The 19,126-nt window shown below is 43.5% G+C and overlaps 1 protein-coding gene across 7 annotated transcripts in view; it reads right to left on the bottom strand.

Moving 5' to 3' along the window:
* The window catches only part of Ercc6l2 (ERCC excision repair 6 like 2), a 267,327-nt gene that overhangs the window by 86,871 nt on the left and 161,330 nt on the right, over nt 1-19,126 (bottom strand). For 2 of the 7 annotated variants that reach the window (XM_063276550.1, XM_039096260.2), the window contains one exon: nt 956-18,677. The exons of 4 other annotated variants lie outside the window; for them this stretch is intronic. In XM_063276550.1, coding sequence (XP_063132620.1) covers nt 18,566-18,677 — 112 coding nt within the window. In that variant the 3' untranslated portion in view covers nt 956-18,565. Of the gene's footprint in view, nt 1-955; nt 18,678-19,126 lie in introns of those variants that run through there. One more of the 7 variants, XR_005495504.2, reaches the window with a different exon arrangement.

The raw sequence follows: 19,126 nt of genomic DNA on the forward strand, positions 1-19,126 counted from the left end.
ACTTATTCTTCCCATTTCAAATCACATGGCTGGAATGCAGAAGTGCCCAACTGAGGCCCTGTGCAGTGCTTGGTACTCAAACTGTGGTACTCTCAGAGCTTGCTTTTCTTGTTCCTGGGATCTGCTCTTTCCTCCCTGCAGAGAGGTAGTGACTGGACACTCCCACTTTTGCTCAGGGACACAAGCCTATTTGTGCTACACAGTGGGTACCAGGGCCAAGCAGGAATTAAGATATGCACCAGACTTTATGACAAATGGAGGTTCTACAGTCTCCTGGGTAGCAACACACACTTTCCAAATGTTCACAGATTTTCTTTTTCCATCTAAAAGTTCCTGGTTTTGAAAATACTATTTAGACTCAAAATGCACCTTAGAGTAACTATGCCAACCTGTGTGTGTTCATGTTCATGTGGAGGTCAATAGAGGAAGTCAATGTCCTGCTCCACCAGCTGTGTTTGTTTGTTTTGCTTTTTAGTTTTTGTTTTGAGAGAAAGTCTCCCATATCCTAAACTGGCCTCAAGCTCTACGTAGCCAAGATTGATTGGCCTTGAACTCCTGATCCTCCCGCATCTACTTCCTGAGTGTTGAGTGTATAGACATACCACACACACTACACCCAGTTCATTCCATGCTGGAATCAAGCACAGGGCTTCTAGCATGCTCACCCATGCTTTCAATCACTCCACCGACTGAACCCCAGCCACATCCTGTAACTTTTTCTTTAGATTTTCGGCAATCTACTAAGCCTACCAGGACCCTTTCTATAAGAAACATTTCAGGTTTCTATTTCCCAAGAGCTCCCTGGATTCTGCATCATGGATCTACTAGGCAGCCTGTCTAGACCTGAGCTCCAGCACTCTGCATCCTTGATCAGATCAGTAACCACCTCTGCAGGTGGCTTCTGCTTTTGCTGGGCTATGACTCCTTCTGTGTGTTCTCTTGTCTTTATGAATCAATCTCTCTCTCTCTCTCTCTCTCTCTCTCTCTCTCTCTCTCTCTCTCTCTCTCTCTCTCTCTCTCTCTCACAGTTCATGGCACTTTCCACAAAGCCATAGCACTTGAATTGTTAACCCACCAGCCAACCAGTGAGTCTCTCCTCCCCCACAGTATTTGGGACAATTCCTTGTCCTGAATGAAGGCACATTTGGCAAAATTCCCCATCTTCAATGCAGAATAAGTAGACACCTTTTCAGCTTTTGCCTTCTGGAGCTTCAGAACCCAGCCTGGGGGTTGGCAACTCTGAATGATCAGGTGTAGGTCCTCTAGTAGGATGCTTACTCAAATCTTTGCTGAAAGTCCTGATACTAAGGTCTACGGGAAACACTCCATGTGCTGTCTGAAAGAATACATGTTGATCCATCTCAGAAAATGTCCTCTGGGGCTGGGCAAGTGGCTTGGTCAGTGAAGTGCTTGACACACAGAATGGGGGCCCAAGTTTAGTCCCCAGAACCCATGTAAAAATATTGATGCAGCTTTGTAATTTCAAGACTTGGGGAGGTAGAGACAAGAGGATCTCTGAGACTCACTGCCCAGCAGACTAGCCTAATGAGCTAACTAAAAAACAATCAACGAACAAAACAAGCACAACCCCCACCACCAATCCCAAGGCAGAAGGTACCTTAGGAGGGGTGGCATCTAAGATTGATCTCTGGCCTCCTTACACATGTACACATGCACCTGAACATACATGAACACTCCCACATGAAAAATTTTCCCTAGCTATAATAGGGAAAAGATAGAATTGGGGTAGAAAGACTCTCAGGTATCTATGTGAAAGGAAAAACTGAGGCTCAGGCTGACAAACCCAGACTGAGCCTAGGTCCCAGCTAGACAACGAGGGGTGCCACACTGTTCCATCCCTAGGCTAAAATGGTTTCATTCCCAGTTGATTCTCATGAGTGACAACCATCAAGGATTTATTCTAGAAGCAACATGTTCCTTTGAGTGCAGTGTGAATCTCAGAGCTGGGTGCCTGGCAGACCCTATAACTGACACACTGGAACTGTGCTAAGTGGCAGCCAGGAGGCTGGAAGGACACTGGGTACAGTACCAGCTGTAGACTGAGCCCACCCCAGGATCCAGAAGTTTTTATTCAGTGGCAAAAGGAATCTGTGGACATTGAAAATCAAAATCAAAACACACCAGTGTCTTCAGATTATGCAGAGGGGGGTATCTGAATCTTTCTCTTTTCTCAGACTCTAAACACAGCCAAAGGTGTTTGGAACTTGGCCAACACTGATCATATCATAGGTGACAAAAGAACCCAGGCCACCCGAAATCAATGGATCCCACATGAGGCACAACTGACTGTTGGGACTTGCCTCTAGAGCTGGGACATTACCAGCTGGGTAAATACTATTGACACACAGATGTACTAAAGTATAAATGGTGCCTCTCCAGGGAGGAGGCTTCTTTATGGAGTTGTTCTTTCTGTCACACTCAGAGAATGAGAAAGCTGTGCTCCCTCAGTTCTGAGAGTCTTGATGTGGAGAAAAGATACAGAGTTTGAGTGTTCTTCACCACCTCTCCGAGCCAGGATCTGGGGCACAGGATGAGGGTGGCAGTAAAGCCAGAACTGGCTTGTGTGAATGAGAAGGGGAGGTGTGATGCAGAGGAGACAGGTGGCTACAGTGTGACAAAAAGTGACCCCTGAGAGGGTATCTCCCAGTCTTAAACACAGTAACTAAAAATGTGTTCTTACTTGGAAGTCAGAGTTTTGGGATCAGATTGAAGATGTTGAAATGAGAGCTTCTTGGATTTAGCATCTGGCTAAGTCTAACATGATGACAAGAAGGTTATCCCAGCAAGAAAAGGAAGGGAGATTTGAGCCTCAAACAGACACACGAGGAAGACATTCCATGTGGACTTGGGGGGCAGAGTTTGGAGAGAGAGAGAGAGAGAGACAGAGAGAGACAGAGAGAGACAGAGACAGAGAGAGACAGAGACACACACAGAGATACACACACAGAGAGACAGAGACAGACCGACTTTTCTAGCTCTCACACACACACCCCCACACACACAGATCATTAAGATGGGCATCTAATCCAATAAGATCGACAGGTTGATGCCAGGCAACAACACATGGAAACGAGGGTCCTTACAAGCCAAGAGAAGCAAAGCCAGTCATCACTGTGATCTGTGACTTTTAAAGCCCAGCACTGTGAGAGATGGACCCATTTGCTAAGTCATCTATTCTATTAGCAAATGAATAGCATCTTTCCAAGACCAACTTGACATTCAGCCAACATTCAACCATCAAATACCTTACACACTGACCACTCACTTGCCAGCACTCCTACGCCCATCAGACCCCAGAAAAGTCTTATCACAAAGAGCCACCGGGTACACACTGAACCCCCCTTCATTTCTTTCCCACGTGGGATCTTGAGCAAGGTCTTCAACTTCCTCCACTCCCTATCATCTATAAAACTGGCAGGAATGAACGCTCTCAGAAGTCATGCTGATTGAGTATGTAAAGCACACACCTATGATCTCAGAACTGAGGACTCCGAGGCAGGTAGATTCCAAACTGGAGGCCAGCCAGCCTGGGGTACGTATAAAAAAAGCAAACAACTACAGAATGATTTCTTATAGCTGAGGCCAAACTGCCACTCTACCCGTCCCATCTTTCGGTAGGGGACATTTGCTGTGTTTTTCAGGCGTTGCTGGGCGCCCTGCCTTCTCGGAGAGAAAACCAACATCTGTGGAAGTTGTGTGCAGGGAAACCATTAACTATTTTTCTTCTGGAAGACAGGGAATGGGTCTCAGTGTGCTCAGTTCAGTGGCACTCTCATTTGGGTGTGGGCTTTTTTTTTTTTTTTTTTTTTTCTCTTTTTTTCGGAGCTAGGGACCGAACCCAGGGCCTTGTGCTTGCTAGGCAAGCGCTCTACCACTGAGCTAAATCCCCAACCCCACTTTTTATTTTTTTAAAAGTATTATTTATTTACTTTCTGTATGTGAGTACACCGTCTTCAGACACACCAGAAGAGGGCATCAGATCCCATTACAGATGACTGTGAGTCTCCATGTAGTTGCTGGGAACTGAACCCATGACCTCTAGAAAAAGCAATCAGTGCTCTTAACTGATGAGCCATCTCTGCAGCCCCGGATGTGGGTGCTTAGAGGAGTGACATAGAGAGCCCGCAGCTGTGACTGAAGAGGCATGAGGTGTGATGGTGACATGCCTCAGTGGTATGATGAGCCTGCCGGAGACTGTCTCTGGCTGTGTGTCAAACAGTCTTTGTATGTACGGAGACGAAGCTTCACTGCATTCTGCATCTCTGTTTTATTTCATTTCAGAAGCTGATCCTCCAGTCATCCCACATGGCATCTTCCAAAATTATATCTTAAATCTTTCCGGTAAGTTCCTCTTATAACTCAGGTTAGTTTTGTCTGCCACAGAGTGCTCTGGTGGGTTATGGTGTCTCCCTTTGGTCACTTTGACTGTACCCTCCTTTTTCCCCTTGGGGCCTGTTCTCAGCTGGCAACCAAGGCTAAGCACATGGATGGAACCTTCAGACTTTTGCAGTCTTGGGGCTCAGGGCCTTGCCTAGTCTGCCATGGCCCTGAGTGAGCACCTCAGCTCTGTCTCTTCAGCTGGCATAGACAGTGGCTAGGCTGTCCCCTCAGGCTGTGACTCCTCTGAATTTTACTAGTTTAACCAGACAGCTCTGATTTTATTTTTACCTTAGAACCTGTATGTATGTATATATGTATGTATATATTTATTATAATATTGTATGTATGTGTGGATATGTGCAGGCAATGCAGGTACTCATGAAGACTAAAAGAGAGCATCAGATGCCCCGGAACTGAGTTAATACGGGTTGCGAACCATCTGATATGGATGCTAGAAAAACTGCAGCTCCTAACCACTGAGCCACCTCTCCAGCCTGACAGATCTGAATGTCATATGTGAATGTCCACTCAGATGACTGATATTGGCAAATGAAGATGACATTTTGGCAGGCTCAGGAGAAGAGGGAAGAGGGGACAGAGGGATTGGTGTGTGTGTGTGTGTGTGTGTGTGTGTGTGTGTGTGTGTGTGTGTGTGTTTGTTTTTGTTTTTTTTTTTTTTTTGAGCTGGGGACTGAACCCAGGGCTTTGTGCTTGCTAGGCAAGCGCTCTACCACTGAGCTAAATCCCCAAGCCCTGTTGTGTGTATTTTTAAAAAACGATTTTTCCTGGGACTGTGGACACTCCTGGCTCCCTTTTGTTCCACCTGGCTTAGCTGGATTGGTGCCACCAGCATTGACCCAGCTTCTCTTTCTACCTGCCTTATGTTCCAGAAGTGGGCACACACACACACACACACACACACACACACACACACACACACAGAGAGAGAGAGAGAGAGAGAGAGAGAGAGAGAGAGAGAGAGAGAGAGAGAGACTGCCCAGCTGTCCAGGGTACAAACTAGACCTCGTCTTTTCTCATCCCCAAAGAACTAACTTTAGAGTCAGTGCCTGGTGATCTTCAGTGGGACGTTGGAAGAGATTCTCAACTCCTGTGATATTTACTCTGGTCAAGGACAGTTCTGGCTCTGAGGCTGGGTGGCTTTCTAAGGAGCTTTCAGAATGTCAACCCACAGAAATACCTGCAGACTCCCTGCCCCAACAACCACATCTCCAAGTCCCCTCTGCTCTTCTCACTCTCTGACCCCAGATCTTCTAGTCACAGACCTAGTGGACATCTGGCATAGTTTCCATGTTCTCTGCTCCCATCCATTTAGCTTCCTTCCATCATGGTCATCCTGCTTCCTGCTCTGAAGATACTTGGTCAGTCTTTATGTATCCTTCTGTACCTAGTTCCTTTTATTTCAGTTTAGTCTTGTCTGTCACCACCAAAATGATTTTTAAAAATTCAGGATTCCACATTGTCTACAAAACATTAAAAGCCAAGCTCTTCAGTTTTTTAGAAATGGGGGATTTTTTTAACTATTGTGGGGTTTGGTCTCCAGGATTCTGACAGATGTTGAAAAGGGGTGATGTCCTGAAAGATTATAAATGTTGCAATTGATGGCGGGTTCTGGTTCTACAGGGAAACAGGAATTTCTACAATCCAGCAAAAGCAAGCCCCTTGGAGACATAGCATTTACCTCCCCCCACCCCGATTTGTAGCCATTTGACCACAACTCTGTGGATGTATGACATCAGAATGACGGTCTGGTGCATTTCTAGCTGAGGGGTGGTATGTTGCAGCAGAGAGAAAACAAAGACCAATGTAGTGATCCCAGGTAGAAACCAAACAAGAAGATTGTTTCTCCCATCCCAAGCTCAAATGCTATCATGCATACAACATATGCTCAGTTACCCATATATGCACACGTGCACTCAGAAATCCCTAGGCACAGAGACTCAACCGTGCTCTTGGATCTTAGAGCAACTGAATCTCTGTCGGACTTCCTTGTTCCTGAGACATCTGTGATGTTGATGTTGCCCCTGGGGCAGGCATCCAAGTGGTCTTCTAACAGTTGTACTTGGTGGACGCTGAGGTAGTTTACTTTTGAGTAATCTACGACATCATTTCTGGCAGAAGTGATCTAAGGGAGGAAGGGATTATTCTGCTCATGGTTTCAGAGGGCTCCACCCATGGTTGCTTAGTTCCATATGCTTAGGCTTAATCCTGATACTGGGAGCATGTGGTGGACAGGAAACAGAAAGAGGGACAGGAACAGGGATTGCAACCTTCAGGGCCCACCTCCAGTGCCCAACTTCCTCCCGCTCGGCCCCACTGTCTAAAGTTTCCACAACTTCCCAAAATAGTGCTGTCCAAATGGGAACCAAATATTCAAACACATAAGTTGGTGGGGAACATTTCACATTCAAACCATAATCCCTCTCTTACTGGGTTTCAGCTATCTGTGGTCAACTGCAGTCCAAAAATATTAGATGGAAAATTCCAGAAATCCACAAGCCATAAGCTTGAAATTGCACGCTATTTTTGAGCAGCATAATGAAATCTTGCGCCATCCAACTTTGTCCTGCCTGGGGTGTGAATCACCCCTTTGTTCAATGTATCCGTCCGTGTATGCTACCTGACTGTCAGTCACTTAGTAGTCATCTTACTTAACAGATGCCCACCAAACTAACCTTCATTTTACTTAATAATGGCTTCCAAACATGAAGGTGATGCGTAAAACACGCCAGAGGACAGATTGACTCTGTTTCAGTGCTGCAGGGTACACGGGGAAAACCCGCAGTACACGGGTTCAGTAAGATCCATGGTTTGAGGCATCCACTGGGGTCTTAAAACACGCTCCATGGATAAGTGGCTGCAGCACCATTTAAGATAGAGCCTATAACTAGGTAGGGTGGGAGCTACTCTCTCGGCTATGTGATCAGTGTGGGCACTCTTAAACTGCACTGTATGGGGATTAGGCTTATTGTAGAAAGACAAAGATGTGAGAAAGAAATTGAAAAAAGATCCAAGGCGATAGATTTTACACATAAAACAGTAAATTATTAGGTGTTAGTTAAATATAAATGCTGCAAACAGTGTGTTTTATATACTCCTCCCAAGAATAAAAATATGCCAAGCACAGAGGGGGAAAGGCGTCAGCTAATCGAATTTCTGGCCTCCTCCTTGAAGTCCTAGAAACTGCTGTGCTGTTTTATGAGGTAGCAACCCAGTCTCCACAGACAGGAGAATCTAGTAGAAGGCTGGAAGGTTTGCCAGCCTGGGGACCAATTATTGCCTTATTAAACAGTGTGATGGGGTTATTGTAATTTTGGTGTATGGCAGTTAAAGTGTATGGTGCAAACTAGCTTTTAGAAACTGATAATTTCTTGAATTCAAGGAAAAGCCAAAAGAGTAGCTTTTAGAAATGCAGGATTTCCTTAGAACCAGTTACAAAGCAAGAGGAAGAGGAAGAAGATGAAGAGGAGGGATGGAAGAGAAAAAAATGGAAACTGTTAAATGAGCAACAGAATCAGATAGAAACCCCTTCGGGCCACCTACCCACCAGACAATGCTACCAACTGGCACACGTCATAATGTTGCCATAATGCAGCACCACCCGGAGCAGTTTACAAGTCTATTCTCTAGGAGTCAGAGAAAAGGCTCAGTGCTTTATAAGCATGTAACTCTGTTATAGTGTAACTGAGTTCAGTTTCTAGCATGACATGGCGGAGCGTGTGGAACCCCAGTTCCAGAGGATCTGATGCCCTCTAATGGCCTCTCTGGGCTCCTGCACACATGAGCTCATACCCATATACACATACCCATAAAAAAAAATCACAAAGAGATCAAAACTATCTGCAAAGCCTTAATACTAGGGTAATGGTCACAGAATGACTGGAGCAGTCCCCTTCACATCTGAAAGAGCCAATAGGGAATTGACATGGTTTATTACTCAAGTGTTTGGTACAACTGACTAGCGAATCCATCTGGAGAAGGTGCTTTCTGTTTTGGAAGGATATTGATTATTGATTCATTTATATAAGAGTTTATAAACGCTGGTCTGTTAATTGTCCATTCTTTCTTGTGTGAGTTGCAATAGGTTGTGTTTTCCTGGACATTGGGCCATTTCACCTATGTCATCAAAATTATCGACACAGAATCTTTCAGAGTATTCCCACACTTGCTAAAATACAGTGACGTACACATGGAGGAAAATCAACACACTCTAAGTAGAACTGGAAACAAACAAACGAAACAGACATATCATAGCAAAAACATTGAAGGTTAAAGATTAAAAAAAAAAATCTTGAAAGAAGCACCAAGAGATGGAAACCACAGGAGGATTGACAGCTGACTTCTTGGAAGAAACAATGGAGGCTGCAGAGCAGTGGATGACACAGTCAAAAGGTGCATGGAAAAGATTAGCTAAAGCAAGAATAGTTGCAGATATGCTATGAAGCTGTTATTACAGAATGAGAGCAAAATAAACATTTTCCCAGGTAAGGGAAGCCTGAGAATTTGATGTTGGCTAACTGCCCTTACAGGAAATACTAAAAGGAATTCTTGTGGCTGAGAGCATGTAACCCCTATAGTAACTTGAATTCACATACAACAAATAGCAAAGGTACCTGTGCAATTATAAAGGGTAGAGTAAATGCATGTTTTCCTGCCTCTTTTTGTCTTGTCTGACTTAAACAACTTTTCCAAAATGATATGGACATAATGTATCTTGGGATCTACAACACATAAAGGTGTCAGATACATGTGATATATTTGGTATATTTGGCAATAACACAAAGACGGTAGAGAGGGCAAAGCTCTATTAGACTATAAAGGTGTCTGGTAAGCCAATAACAGGGTTGTTGTGGTTTAAATAAGAATGGTCTTCAGAGGCTCCGTATATTGACTGCTTAGTAACCAGGGAGTGGTACTAATGGAAAGGATTAGGTGTGACCTTGTTGGAGGAAGCTTGTCACTGGAGGTGGACTTTAGGGTTTCAAAAGCCCAGGCCAAGTTCCATGTCTTCCTCTCAGTCTGTGGATCAGGATGTAGCTCTCAATTACTTCTCAAGCACCTTGTCTGCCCTGATTGTTGCCATGTTCCCTGCCACAGTGATAATGGACTACACCTCTCTGAAACTGTAAGCAAGCGCCCAATTAAGTGCTTTTTTAAAAAAATAAGACTTGGCTTGGTTATGGTGTCTCTTCACAATAATATGACAATGACTAAGACAAGGGTGATTTTTTTATATTAATGATCTAAGATGTCTAAATAGCATCAATAAAAAAAGGGGGTATGGGCTGGAGAGATGGCTCAGTTGTTAAGAGCACTGACTGCTCTTCCAGAGGTCCTGAGTTCAAATCCCAGCAACCACATGGTGGCTCACAACCCTCTGTAATGGGATCTGATGCCCTCTTCTGGTGTGTCTGAAGACAGCTACAGTGTACTCATATATAATAAATAAATAAATAAATAAATAAATAAATAAATCTTTTTTTAAAAAAGGGGGTTGCAATGTAACTAACTCTACAGGGCTGCATTTGTTCATCCCTGGAACAACACTATAAGTGGTACAAACTAGAACTCAATTCTTTTGAAATGCATGCAGTAAACTCTATGGAAACCACTTAAAAGAACTAAACACGGAGCTGGATAGGTAACCCAGGGATGAAGAGCACTGGCTGCTTCTGTAGAGGACCTGGGCTTGGTTCTCAGCACTTACCTGAACTCTAACTCCAGTTCCAGAGAACTTGGTTCCCTCTTCTGGCTTCTATGGGCACCGCAAGAACACAGTGCACATATATACATACAGGTAAACTCTCACATACATAAAATAAAGATAAATATTTTTAAAAGAAAAAAAATTAGACCCAATAGCTGATAGAACATCTCAACATAACAGACTATAACACAGTACATTACATATGTATTCTTTCAAGGCATACATGGCACTTTTTCCATGACAAATCTCACTTTAATGCTAAAGCAACTCTCAGACATAATACAGGGTATGTTCTCTGACAACAATTCAATAAAAGAAGAAACCAGAAGCAAAAAAGAACTTGGGAAACTTGTAAATAGTATAAATTAGGCAAACACCCCTAAAACTAGAGAGTCAGAATTCAAAGGGAATCAGTGGTAGGCTGGGAGCTTAGCAAGTAGCAGCCCTTGGCTTTCATGTTAAATACCACAAAACTGAAACAGCAGACGTGAAATCAGAAAAGAGTTGGAGATAACTGAAAATAAAACTGTAATTCACGTTATATGATGCAGTCAAAGTATTGCTCAGAGGAACTTGGTAGCTAAACTGATTAAATCACAGAAGACAAAGGTGTGGTGGTGTATAGCTGCAGTCCCGGTGCTTTGGGGGTTAAAGCAGGAGGATTGCAAGTTTTAGGTCAGCCTGTGTTATGAAAATGATATTACACTAGGAAAAGAACAATGAAGAGGATATAATTCTGAACAGAGTAGAAATTATTGGAAGATAATAAAGAAAAATCACTGAAACCAAAAGCTGATGCTTTAAGAAAATAAAGAAAAGCTGTACCTAGATTAACCAAGATAAAAAGAGAAAAATCTCTAAATATTAAAATAATAAATGAAAGAGGGCAGACAACCGTCTGATTTATGTTAATAGAATGTATTATAAAGAATACTGTAACTGATGTAGTCCAAATACAAAATAACAGATGAAGTGGGTAAATCTTCTGAAAGACAATAATGTAACTGATTAAAAGTAGACAATGTGAATAAACCTCTAACAAAAGGGGAAATTGAATTACTAACAAAGTCGCTCACAAAGAAAAATCCCAGGCTGGGAGGTTTCATTATTGAGTCCTAACAACCCTTTAAGGAGGAATAAATAATAGTTCTTCACAAAAGTCTTCCAAAAAAAAAAAAAAAAAACCAGAAGAGGAAAAGTTCCCCAACTGTTCCATAAAGCCAGTATTAACTAGATGCTAAAACCAAATAAAGACATCAAAAGAAAGGAAAATTACAGATTGATGTCTCTATAAGCAGGACACAATCATCCTTTACAAAGTTAACCATACCAAATCCAGTCACGTACAATGTTATACCCCATTAAGTGAGATGCATTCCCAGGATGTAGAGTGGGTTTAACGTCAGGTTATTCGTGCAAACATTGAAACAGTAGAATTAAAATGATCATTGAGCAGATGAGAAGCACCTATTGACAAATTCTAACTCTTGCCACTGTGATGGGAAGGCCCCATGAGTGAGGAGTAAAAGAGACATCCCCCTACTGAAGGGAGACATCTGTGGAGAGCCAACAACTGACGTCACACTCAACCCCAAACAACCAGATTCTTCCCCACTGAGATCAGCAACAAGAAGAGAGTAACTGCTCCCAGTGCTTCTAGATAACATTTACCAGCAGTTTTATGCAGCACAGTTACTAAAGAAACGAACGAGCATCTGTTAGGAAGAATCACAATGCTCTATTTGTAAATGACACAACACAGTATTTAGGAAATTCTGAGGGGGAAGTATGGTGAGGTTACGGCTGGGGAAATGGTTTGGACAGCAAAGAACCTACCACACAAGCATCAGGAGATGAATTTTCTCTCTGACAGTGTACTGGCTGGTTTTGTGTGTCAACTTGACACAAGCTGGAGTTATCACAGTGAAAGGAGCCCTCCCTTGAGGAAATGCCTCCATGAGATCCAGCTGTAAGGCGTTTTCTCAATTAGTGATTAAGCCAGGGGTAGGGGTGGGGCAGCCCATTGTGGATGGTGTCATCCCTGGGCTGGTGGTCTTCGGTTCTATAAGAAAGCAAACTGAGCAAGCCAGGTAAGCAGCACCCTCCATGGCCTGTGCATCAGCTCCTGTCTCCAAGTTCCTGCCCTGTGTGAGTTCCAGTTCTGACTTCCTTTGGTGATGAACAGCAATGTGGAAGTGTAAGCTGAATAAACCCTTTCCTCCCCAACTTGCTTCTTGGTCACGATATTTTGTTCAGGAAGACAAACCCTGACTAAGACAGACACCCACACAAAAACAGGGACTGTATCTCTTGTCTGTAATCCCAGTTCTGTGGTCCGGCAGAGGCAGGTGAATCCCTGCAAGCACACTGGCCAGCAAACTTATCCAAATTGATGAGGCTCTATTACAAAATAAGGTGTAGAGCAATTGAGATGTCTACTAACATGGACATATACATGACTGTTCTTCTATACCCGGCTCCAACAAATAATACTAAAAATCAAAGGGCTGGAGACAGCCCACGTTGAAGTTCCAAATCACCAAACTGAAACTAGTTCCTGCTTCTGTCTTATGGGGAAAGTTAAGTTTTAAATAACTGATCTGCTTTTTACCTTTTGTTTCTTCTTTCTTCAACCAGGCTGTATAAAGGCCAACTCCTTCACACACACACACACACACACACACACACACACACACACACACACACACACACACGTTTAGTAAAGTTATAGTATTTGAAGTCCTCTGAAGAGTGTAAAACTTTTCACTCAAGTTAAGAGTGTTTAAATAATCAGAGACACAAGCTGAAAGTGTTGAGACCACTGGGGCTCACAGACACCATGGATTCTCTCTACTCCCCAGAATCCCAGGAACCATTTTGTAGAAATTGACAAGGTGACTCTAACACACTCACATGTAATCATCAAAAACGTGTGTTGCTGCCAGAGGAGACAAACACCTTGTTTGTCTTCCAGGAATAAGCCCCCAAATCTGTGATAAACAGAGTTCTGACAGGGACGCCAAGGTCACCGAATGGGAAAAGAATGGGATTTTCAGCAAACATTCTGAGAACTGAATAGCCAGCCACTCAACACGTGTGAAGGCCTTTTGAAGACTCGTCAATGGCTAAAACACATGAAAAGGTATTTGGCAGCAATGTTTATCAGGGAAACACAAATTAACCGCAGACAAAAGAATGACTGGAACCAGTAAGCTTGGCATTCACAAGGCCTTTACTAAAGTTAACCTAAACAATTTAAAAGACATACAGGTGAAACTGTAAAAAGCCTCAGCAAGAAAACAGAAGCATCATCTTGGATTTCTACAAACGGTTCTTGGTCGAGACACCAAGAACAAGAGAGAGAGAGAGAGAGAGAGAGAGAGAGAGAGAGAGAGAGAGAGAATGAGAATAAAAATTTAACAATCAGATATCATAAAAAGTGTATCTGCTACAAAGGACTCCACACAGAAAATGTAAAGACTCTGGGCATGAGATATGCCGAGGCAGAAGGAGAACAACCAAATCTAGTCTGGGCCCAAAGTGACAGCCTGCATCAAGAAAACTTAAAGAAGAAAAAGGAAGGGAGTGGGGAGGGAGGGGGAAGGAAAGAGAAAAGAGAAGAGAGAAGACAACATAACATCCCACAGAGAGAAAATCAGGTACTTGATAAGGGATTGATATTGAGAATAAGGAACACCCACAAGATTCCAAACACTGCAGTGGTGTGCTGTGAGCAGTCGAAGCATCCAAGGAAGATGTGTCAGTGGCTGAGACATATGAAAGGGTATTTGACCGTATTGTTGTTCATCAGGGAAACCAAATAAGAAACCACAGACAAAATGATGACTGGAACCAGAAAGTTTGACATTCACAAGTGTTGACAGGGTCTGGGTCACTTTTCCACGGCTGTGATCAGAAGTCTGAGAAAAGCACTCACAGGAAGGCTTTATCTGAGCTCATGGTTTCAGGGTGGCAGGAGTTAAGGGGAACTTGAGAGGATCTGGAGGAGGAGAGTAAGGTATGTCAAAAACAGTGTGTGTGTGTGTGTGTGTGTGTGTGTGTGTGTGTGTGTGTGTGTGTGTGGTTTTTTACTTAGCTCCACCACCCTGAAGCAGGGAGTTGCCATGGTGGTAGGGGATGAGCAGGGAACTGTACCCCCTGCATGTGTTAGCTGGAGAGACCTCTGAGTGGAGCTGCTGGTGAACAGGACAACTGGCTAGGCCAGGCACTGTCTTGGACTTTCCCACCAGCCTTGGCCTCTCTCAGATTTCATAAGCTCCATATTTTATTTGTACTTTAAAGAGTCTTTATTCTCCCCCCACTTCTCATTTGTTTTACAAAATGCACATTTGGGTGATAATGGGGCTTGATTTTCTACATTAGGCCTTTTGTGTGCTTTTGAGTCAAATATTAAAAAAAAAACAAAAAACACTCCAGTGAGACAAATGCTGAGCCATTATACCAAATGAACCTCAGAACTCTTGGACTTGAGGCACTTCCTGAGGTCCCCACCATAGCCTCCTTCCTCCAGGGTCCCCTCCCAGCCTCCTTAAAATGTCCAGAAACAAATCCCTGGACCAGAGTCTGCATGGCTCTTTTCTGAGAGAATACTCTTACCTCTGGAGTGTCAGCTCTCTCACCTTGAGTTCTGGGGAGGCCACAGGACACATGCCCTGAGGCTCTGGTCTGAATATGCCACTTGCTGATTCTGCTCAGAACACTTTGTGCACGGTGGACAAACTCCCCACTCTGTACTTCTCCCCTCAAATCTTGGGGGATGTCTGAGGGCAGAGCCTGTCACAAGGCTTGCCTCATCTACCTTCAGTCCTTTTCCTGTGGCTGCTTCTGTCCCCAGTCCCATCACAGATAAAATGTTTCCATGGCACATACAGTGTTCCCATCACAATACAGTGTTCCTATTACACACATAGTGTTTACATCACATGTACATGCTCCCAATGCATATAGTGTTCCTATCACATATACATGCTCCCAACACATATACAGTGTTTTCATAACACATACAATATTCCCATAATACATACAGTGTTCACATCACACATGTGGTGTTCCTATTACACACACAGTATTCTACTGCATGTGTGAGCCACTAGAAATTTCCCACAGATGCCTGTGTGTGGCTGGTGTGGCACATGATTACTAATGAACGTGATTACTTCTGTTCACATTCCTAGAGTTTACCTGCCAGACAAATTGTAGATTCCCGGAAAGTAGGGTCTATTGATGCAGATGGCATCAAGAGAATAAATTAATTCTGGAGCTGAGTATGATTGACCATGGCCTGGGAACATAGATTCTGGTCTCCCCAAATACCATGTTCTGCCTTTGATTGACATGTTATATGAGATTTTTATTAGTTACACAAAAAGTCATAAATCACATTGCTTGTCAACTGCACTGGTGGGCCAGGGGTAGGCAGGTTATAGCAAAGCAGGGCAAACTCTGCCACAGGCTTCAGATGCTGTCTGACAGCTTTTGGATGGGTGAGAGCTATAAGTCTGGTGAGAATACACTGTAAGGTCAGAAAGATTTTAGGTCAGACGCAGGGATGGCTGTGATGGCTTATACATGCTTGGGCTAGGGAATGGCACTATTAGGAGGTGAGGCCTTGTTGGAGTAGGTGTGTCAATGTGGGCGTGGGCTTTAATACCCTAGTTCTAGCTCCCTGGAAGTCAATCTTAGAGGCTTGCAGATGAAAATGTAGAACTCTTATCTCCTCCTGCACCATGGCAGCCTGGATGTTGCCATGTTCCCACCTTGATGATAATGGACCTCTGAACCTGTGAGCCAGCCCCAATTAAATGCTGTCCTTATAAGAGTTGCCTTGGTTATGGTGTCTGTTTCACAGCAGTAAAACCCTAACTAAGACAATGGCTTTCAAAAGCATGAAGACTAGCCCAAAGTAATTGAGCTTGTGTCTACAAGCCACAATTCCCAAATCCAGTCATCTGGCCTTCTAAAATCTTCAATACAGGTACCCCTTCCTGTCCATCCGTCTCTCTCTCTCTCTCTCTCTCTCTCTCTCTCTCTCCTCCCTTTCTCTCTCTCTCTCTCTCTCTCTCTCTCTCTCTCTCTCTCTCTCTCTCTCTCTCTTTTCTTCTAGGAACTTCAGCCTCAGGCCCAAATGGTAAAAGACTCTGATTAGATAGTACCCACTCTTTCTACCCTGAAGACTGAATTTTTTAAAAAAAACTCTGCGTATGAATAAGTGGTCCTTTGTGAACCCTACCACCATATATTTCTGGGTGTGCCCAGGGAGATGGCTCACAAGTCCCATAGGAAGTCTCTATTCAAGTCTCCTCCACCCAGCACTTTCTCTTGGATACCCCTGGGGTGTCTCCTTCTCCAGTGTTTGGGATACTATCTTCCACAACTAGTTTTTATGACCATTTTGTAGTGCAACTTCCCCAAGTGGAGAGCCACAATAGTATGTGGCATGACCAGTCCCATTAACTACAGTACAATCACTACTCGTAGACAGATACACTTGACAGTAAGGAACCATTGGGCTTCCTAACAAATAGGCCTCTAAGATCAGATGGGAGTTTTCTTCTCTGTCATGTGGAAGGAGGAATATTAGTGAGGTAGAGCCAATATGGAGGTGCCTTCAATCTGTGACTGTGTCATGCTTCAGAGCACTGTTTCCTAAGCAAAATGAAGTGATATTATTTAACTTTGCAATCTTTCTTAGGTAACTGCTTAGTTTTGACATGTTTTTGTTTGGTGCCTAACTTGTACCCAAGCCTAGCACACAGCAGTCCATCTTTCTGTGTAGGCTTCACAGTAATGGATACTTAGAACCACGAATAGTACCAGACCCACCATGTAAGTCTCTATAACCATGAGTCCAACATTCACAAGATTAACCAACTGTGGATGAAAAATATTTTGAAAAAAGTCGAATCTATACTGAGCTTGTAGAAAATGTTTTCCTGTCATCATTCTTTAAATGACATAGCATAATGATGGTTTACATAGGATTTATGGTATTCAGAATCATAAGTGATCTAGACATACTGGAGGAGATACAAATATTATACACAAATACCATGTGCAAATATGTTACATAATACTATGTCATCTTATGTAAGACATTTGCACATACTGGGGCTTGGCTATCTTCTGCGCACCCTGGAACGTAACTAGTCTTGGGCAATGGGGAACTGATGTTTGGAGAGTGTCCACAGATCACAGCTTGGATGCCAAGGCATTAAGTGCTTAGGTTTATCAGAGCTGACCCTGTCCTGTCTTGCCTTCCCACAGTGGCAGCAGAATATGCAGGTGACAGTGGTGTGCTGTACGGCAGCTTCTACATATGGTTGACAGTTCTCAACTATACAGGTCCTAAAGTTTTTCGCTTATTAAAATTGTATCAGTCTAGTACACCTTCCAGGTTCCCCGTTAAGTGCCATGTTGCTTCATTTCTGAAGGCTTGATCTTGAGACAATAGGAAACAATGACAGCACACACTAGTACTTTATGAAGTAGAAATTTCTGGTTTCCTTGGAAACTCAGTAATGTCATATGATGTTTTGCTGAAGCAGACACATGAGAGGACATGCAATGCTTAGAAAGAATAGAAATATGACCCACAGACAGTGGGAGGAGGCTCTGGCATTGGTTCACCTTGCTCTGCCTCACTGGTTTTCACTGACGATGCTTTTAGTTTTGGTTCAGCAGCTTGTCACTTCCACCAACTTTGACCTCGAGGCTTCTTCTGGATTGAACCGCCATTACTGATTCGTGAGTGGTGATTGCCGAATGGACTGGACTGCCGCTAACAATCTGTGTTGGTGTTTTGCTAGAGGACTGGACTGCTGACAATAAAGATTGACAATAAAGAATTATTTCACAACACCCATTTCCTAGTAACCTTTCTTTCCCACTACCTCTGGTGGGTGGTCAGGTGCTCATCTTATTCCCTTCAGTCAGATTCCATCACTGAACCTAGACCTAGGTTGGCAGCCAGGAAGCCCCAGCGGTCTGCCTGCCTCCATTCCCCAGTGCTAGGGTTACAAGTGCATGCCTAGCCACCCCAGCCCCTTAAATGGAATCCAAGCTCATGTCCTCATGCTTATGTGGCAAGTGCTCTAACCCACAGAGCCATCTCTCCATTTTAAATGACCATTGATATAATTCAAGCCCGACTTTCTTCAACAGATATAGCCATTATGACTTCTTGGGAGGGCCCAAGGCTCTAATATATAGGCCTCTATTTTTCAAAACCTACTTTTAGTAAAGGTTCTTAAATGCTTTCACCTCCCTCTAGCCCACCCAGAGGTAGTGGAAAGGAAAGGTTAATAGGACAAAGGAGGATGTGGACCTGTTTAGAAATTGTTTGGGGTGATTCCAACTTTTATTGTCAGGATATCAGCAGCTCAGTTCACACGAATCAGCAGTGGTAGCTCCAAACACCATTTATGAATCAGCAAGGGCAGTTCGATCCAGAAGAAACCAGAAGGCTCTGCTAATTGGCCCAAGTCCGTGGAAGTGGCAAGAAGCCATGAGAAGTTCTTTGGTGCATTTCTCTCTACAAAGTCATGACAAAGGATGGTCAGCAAAGAAGGCCAGGTGACCCACTGCCACAGCATTTTCAGTGAGGACCAGTGTCAGCAAAGCCCAAGGAAGACCAGCAGAGAGTGGTAAGGTAAACTGATACCACACAGCATCATCCACTGTCAGTTGGGTTATACTTATATCCTTCCCAAATACCATGTGTTCTCAAGCGTCCGCTCTAGCAAAACATCATATGTCCTTTTCCCAGGCAACTTCTAGAAAAACACTGTGTGTTTGTTCTCAGCAAAATGTCCTCCCACATGTCTACCTCAGCAAAGCATCCTCTCATAAGACGGTTTCCAGAAAAACACTTCATGATACAACTGAATCTCCAAAGAAACCAGAAATTTCCACGTCATTCCACGTGGAATATCCACGATACCATTCATAGTATTGCTAATATGGAAAAATGCATTCTGAATT

The sequence above is a fragment of the Rattus norvegicus genome, chromosome 17, assembly GCF_036323735.1.
Source record: "Rattus norvegicus strain BN/NHsdMcwi chromosome 17, GRCr8, whole genome shotgun sequence".
Taxonomy (NCBI): Eukaryota; Metazoa; Chordata; class Mammalia; order Rodentia; family Muridae; genus Rattus; species Rattus norvegicus.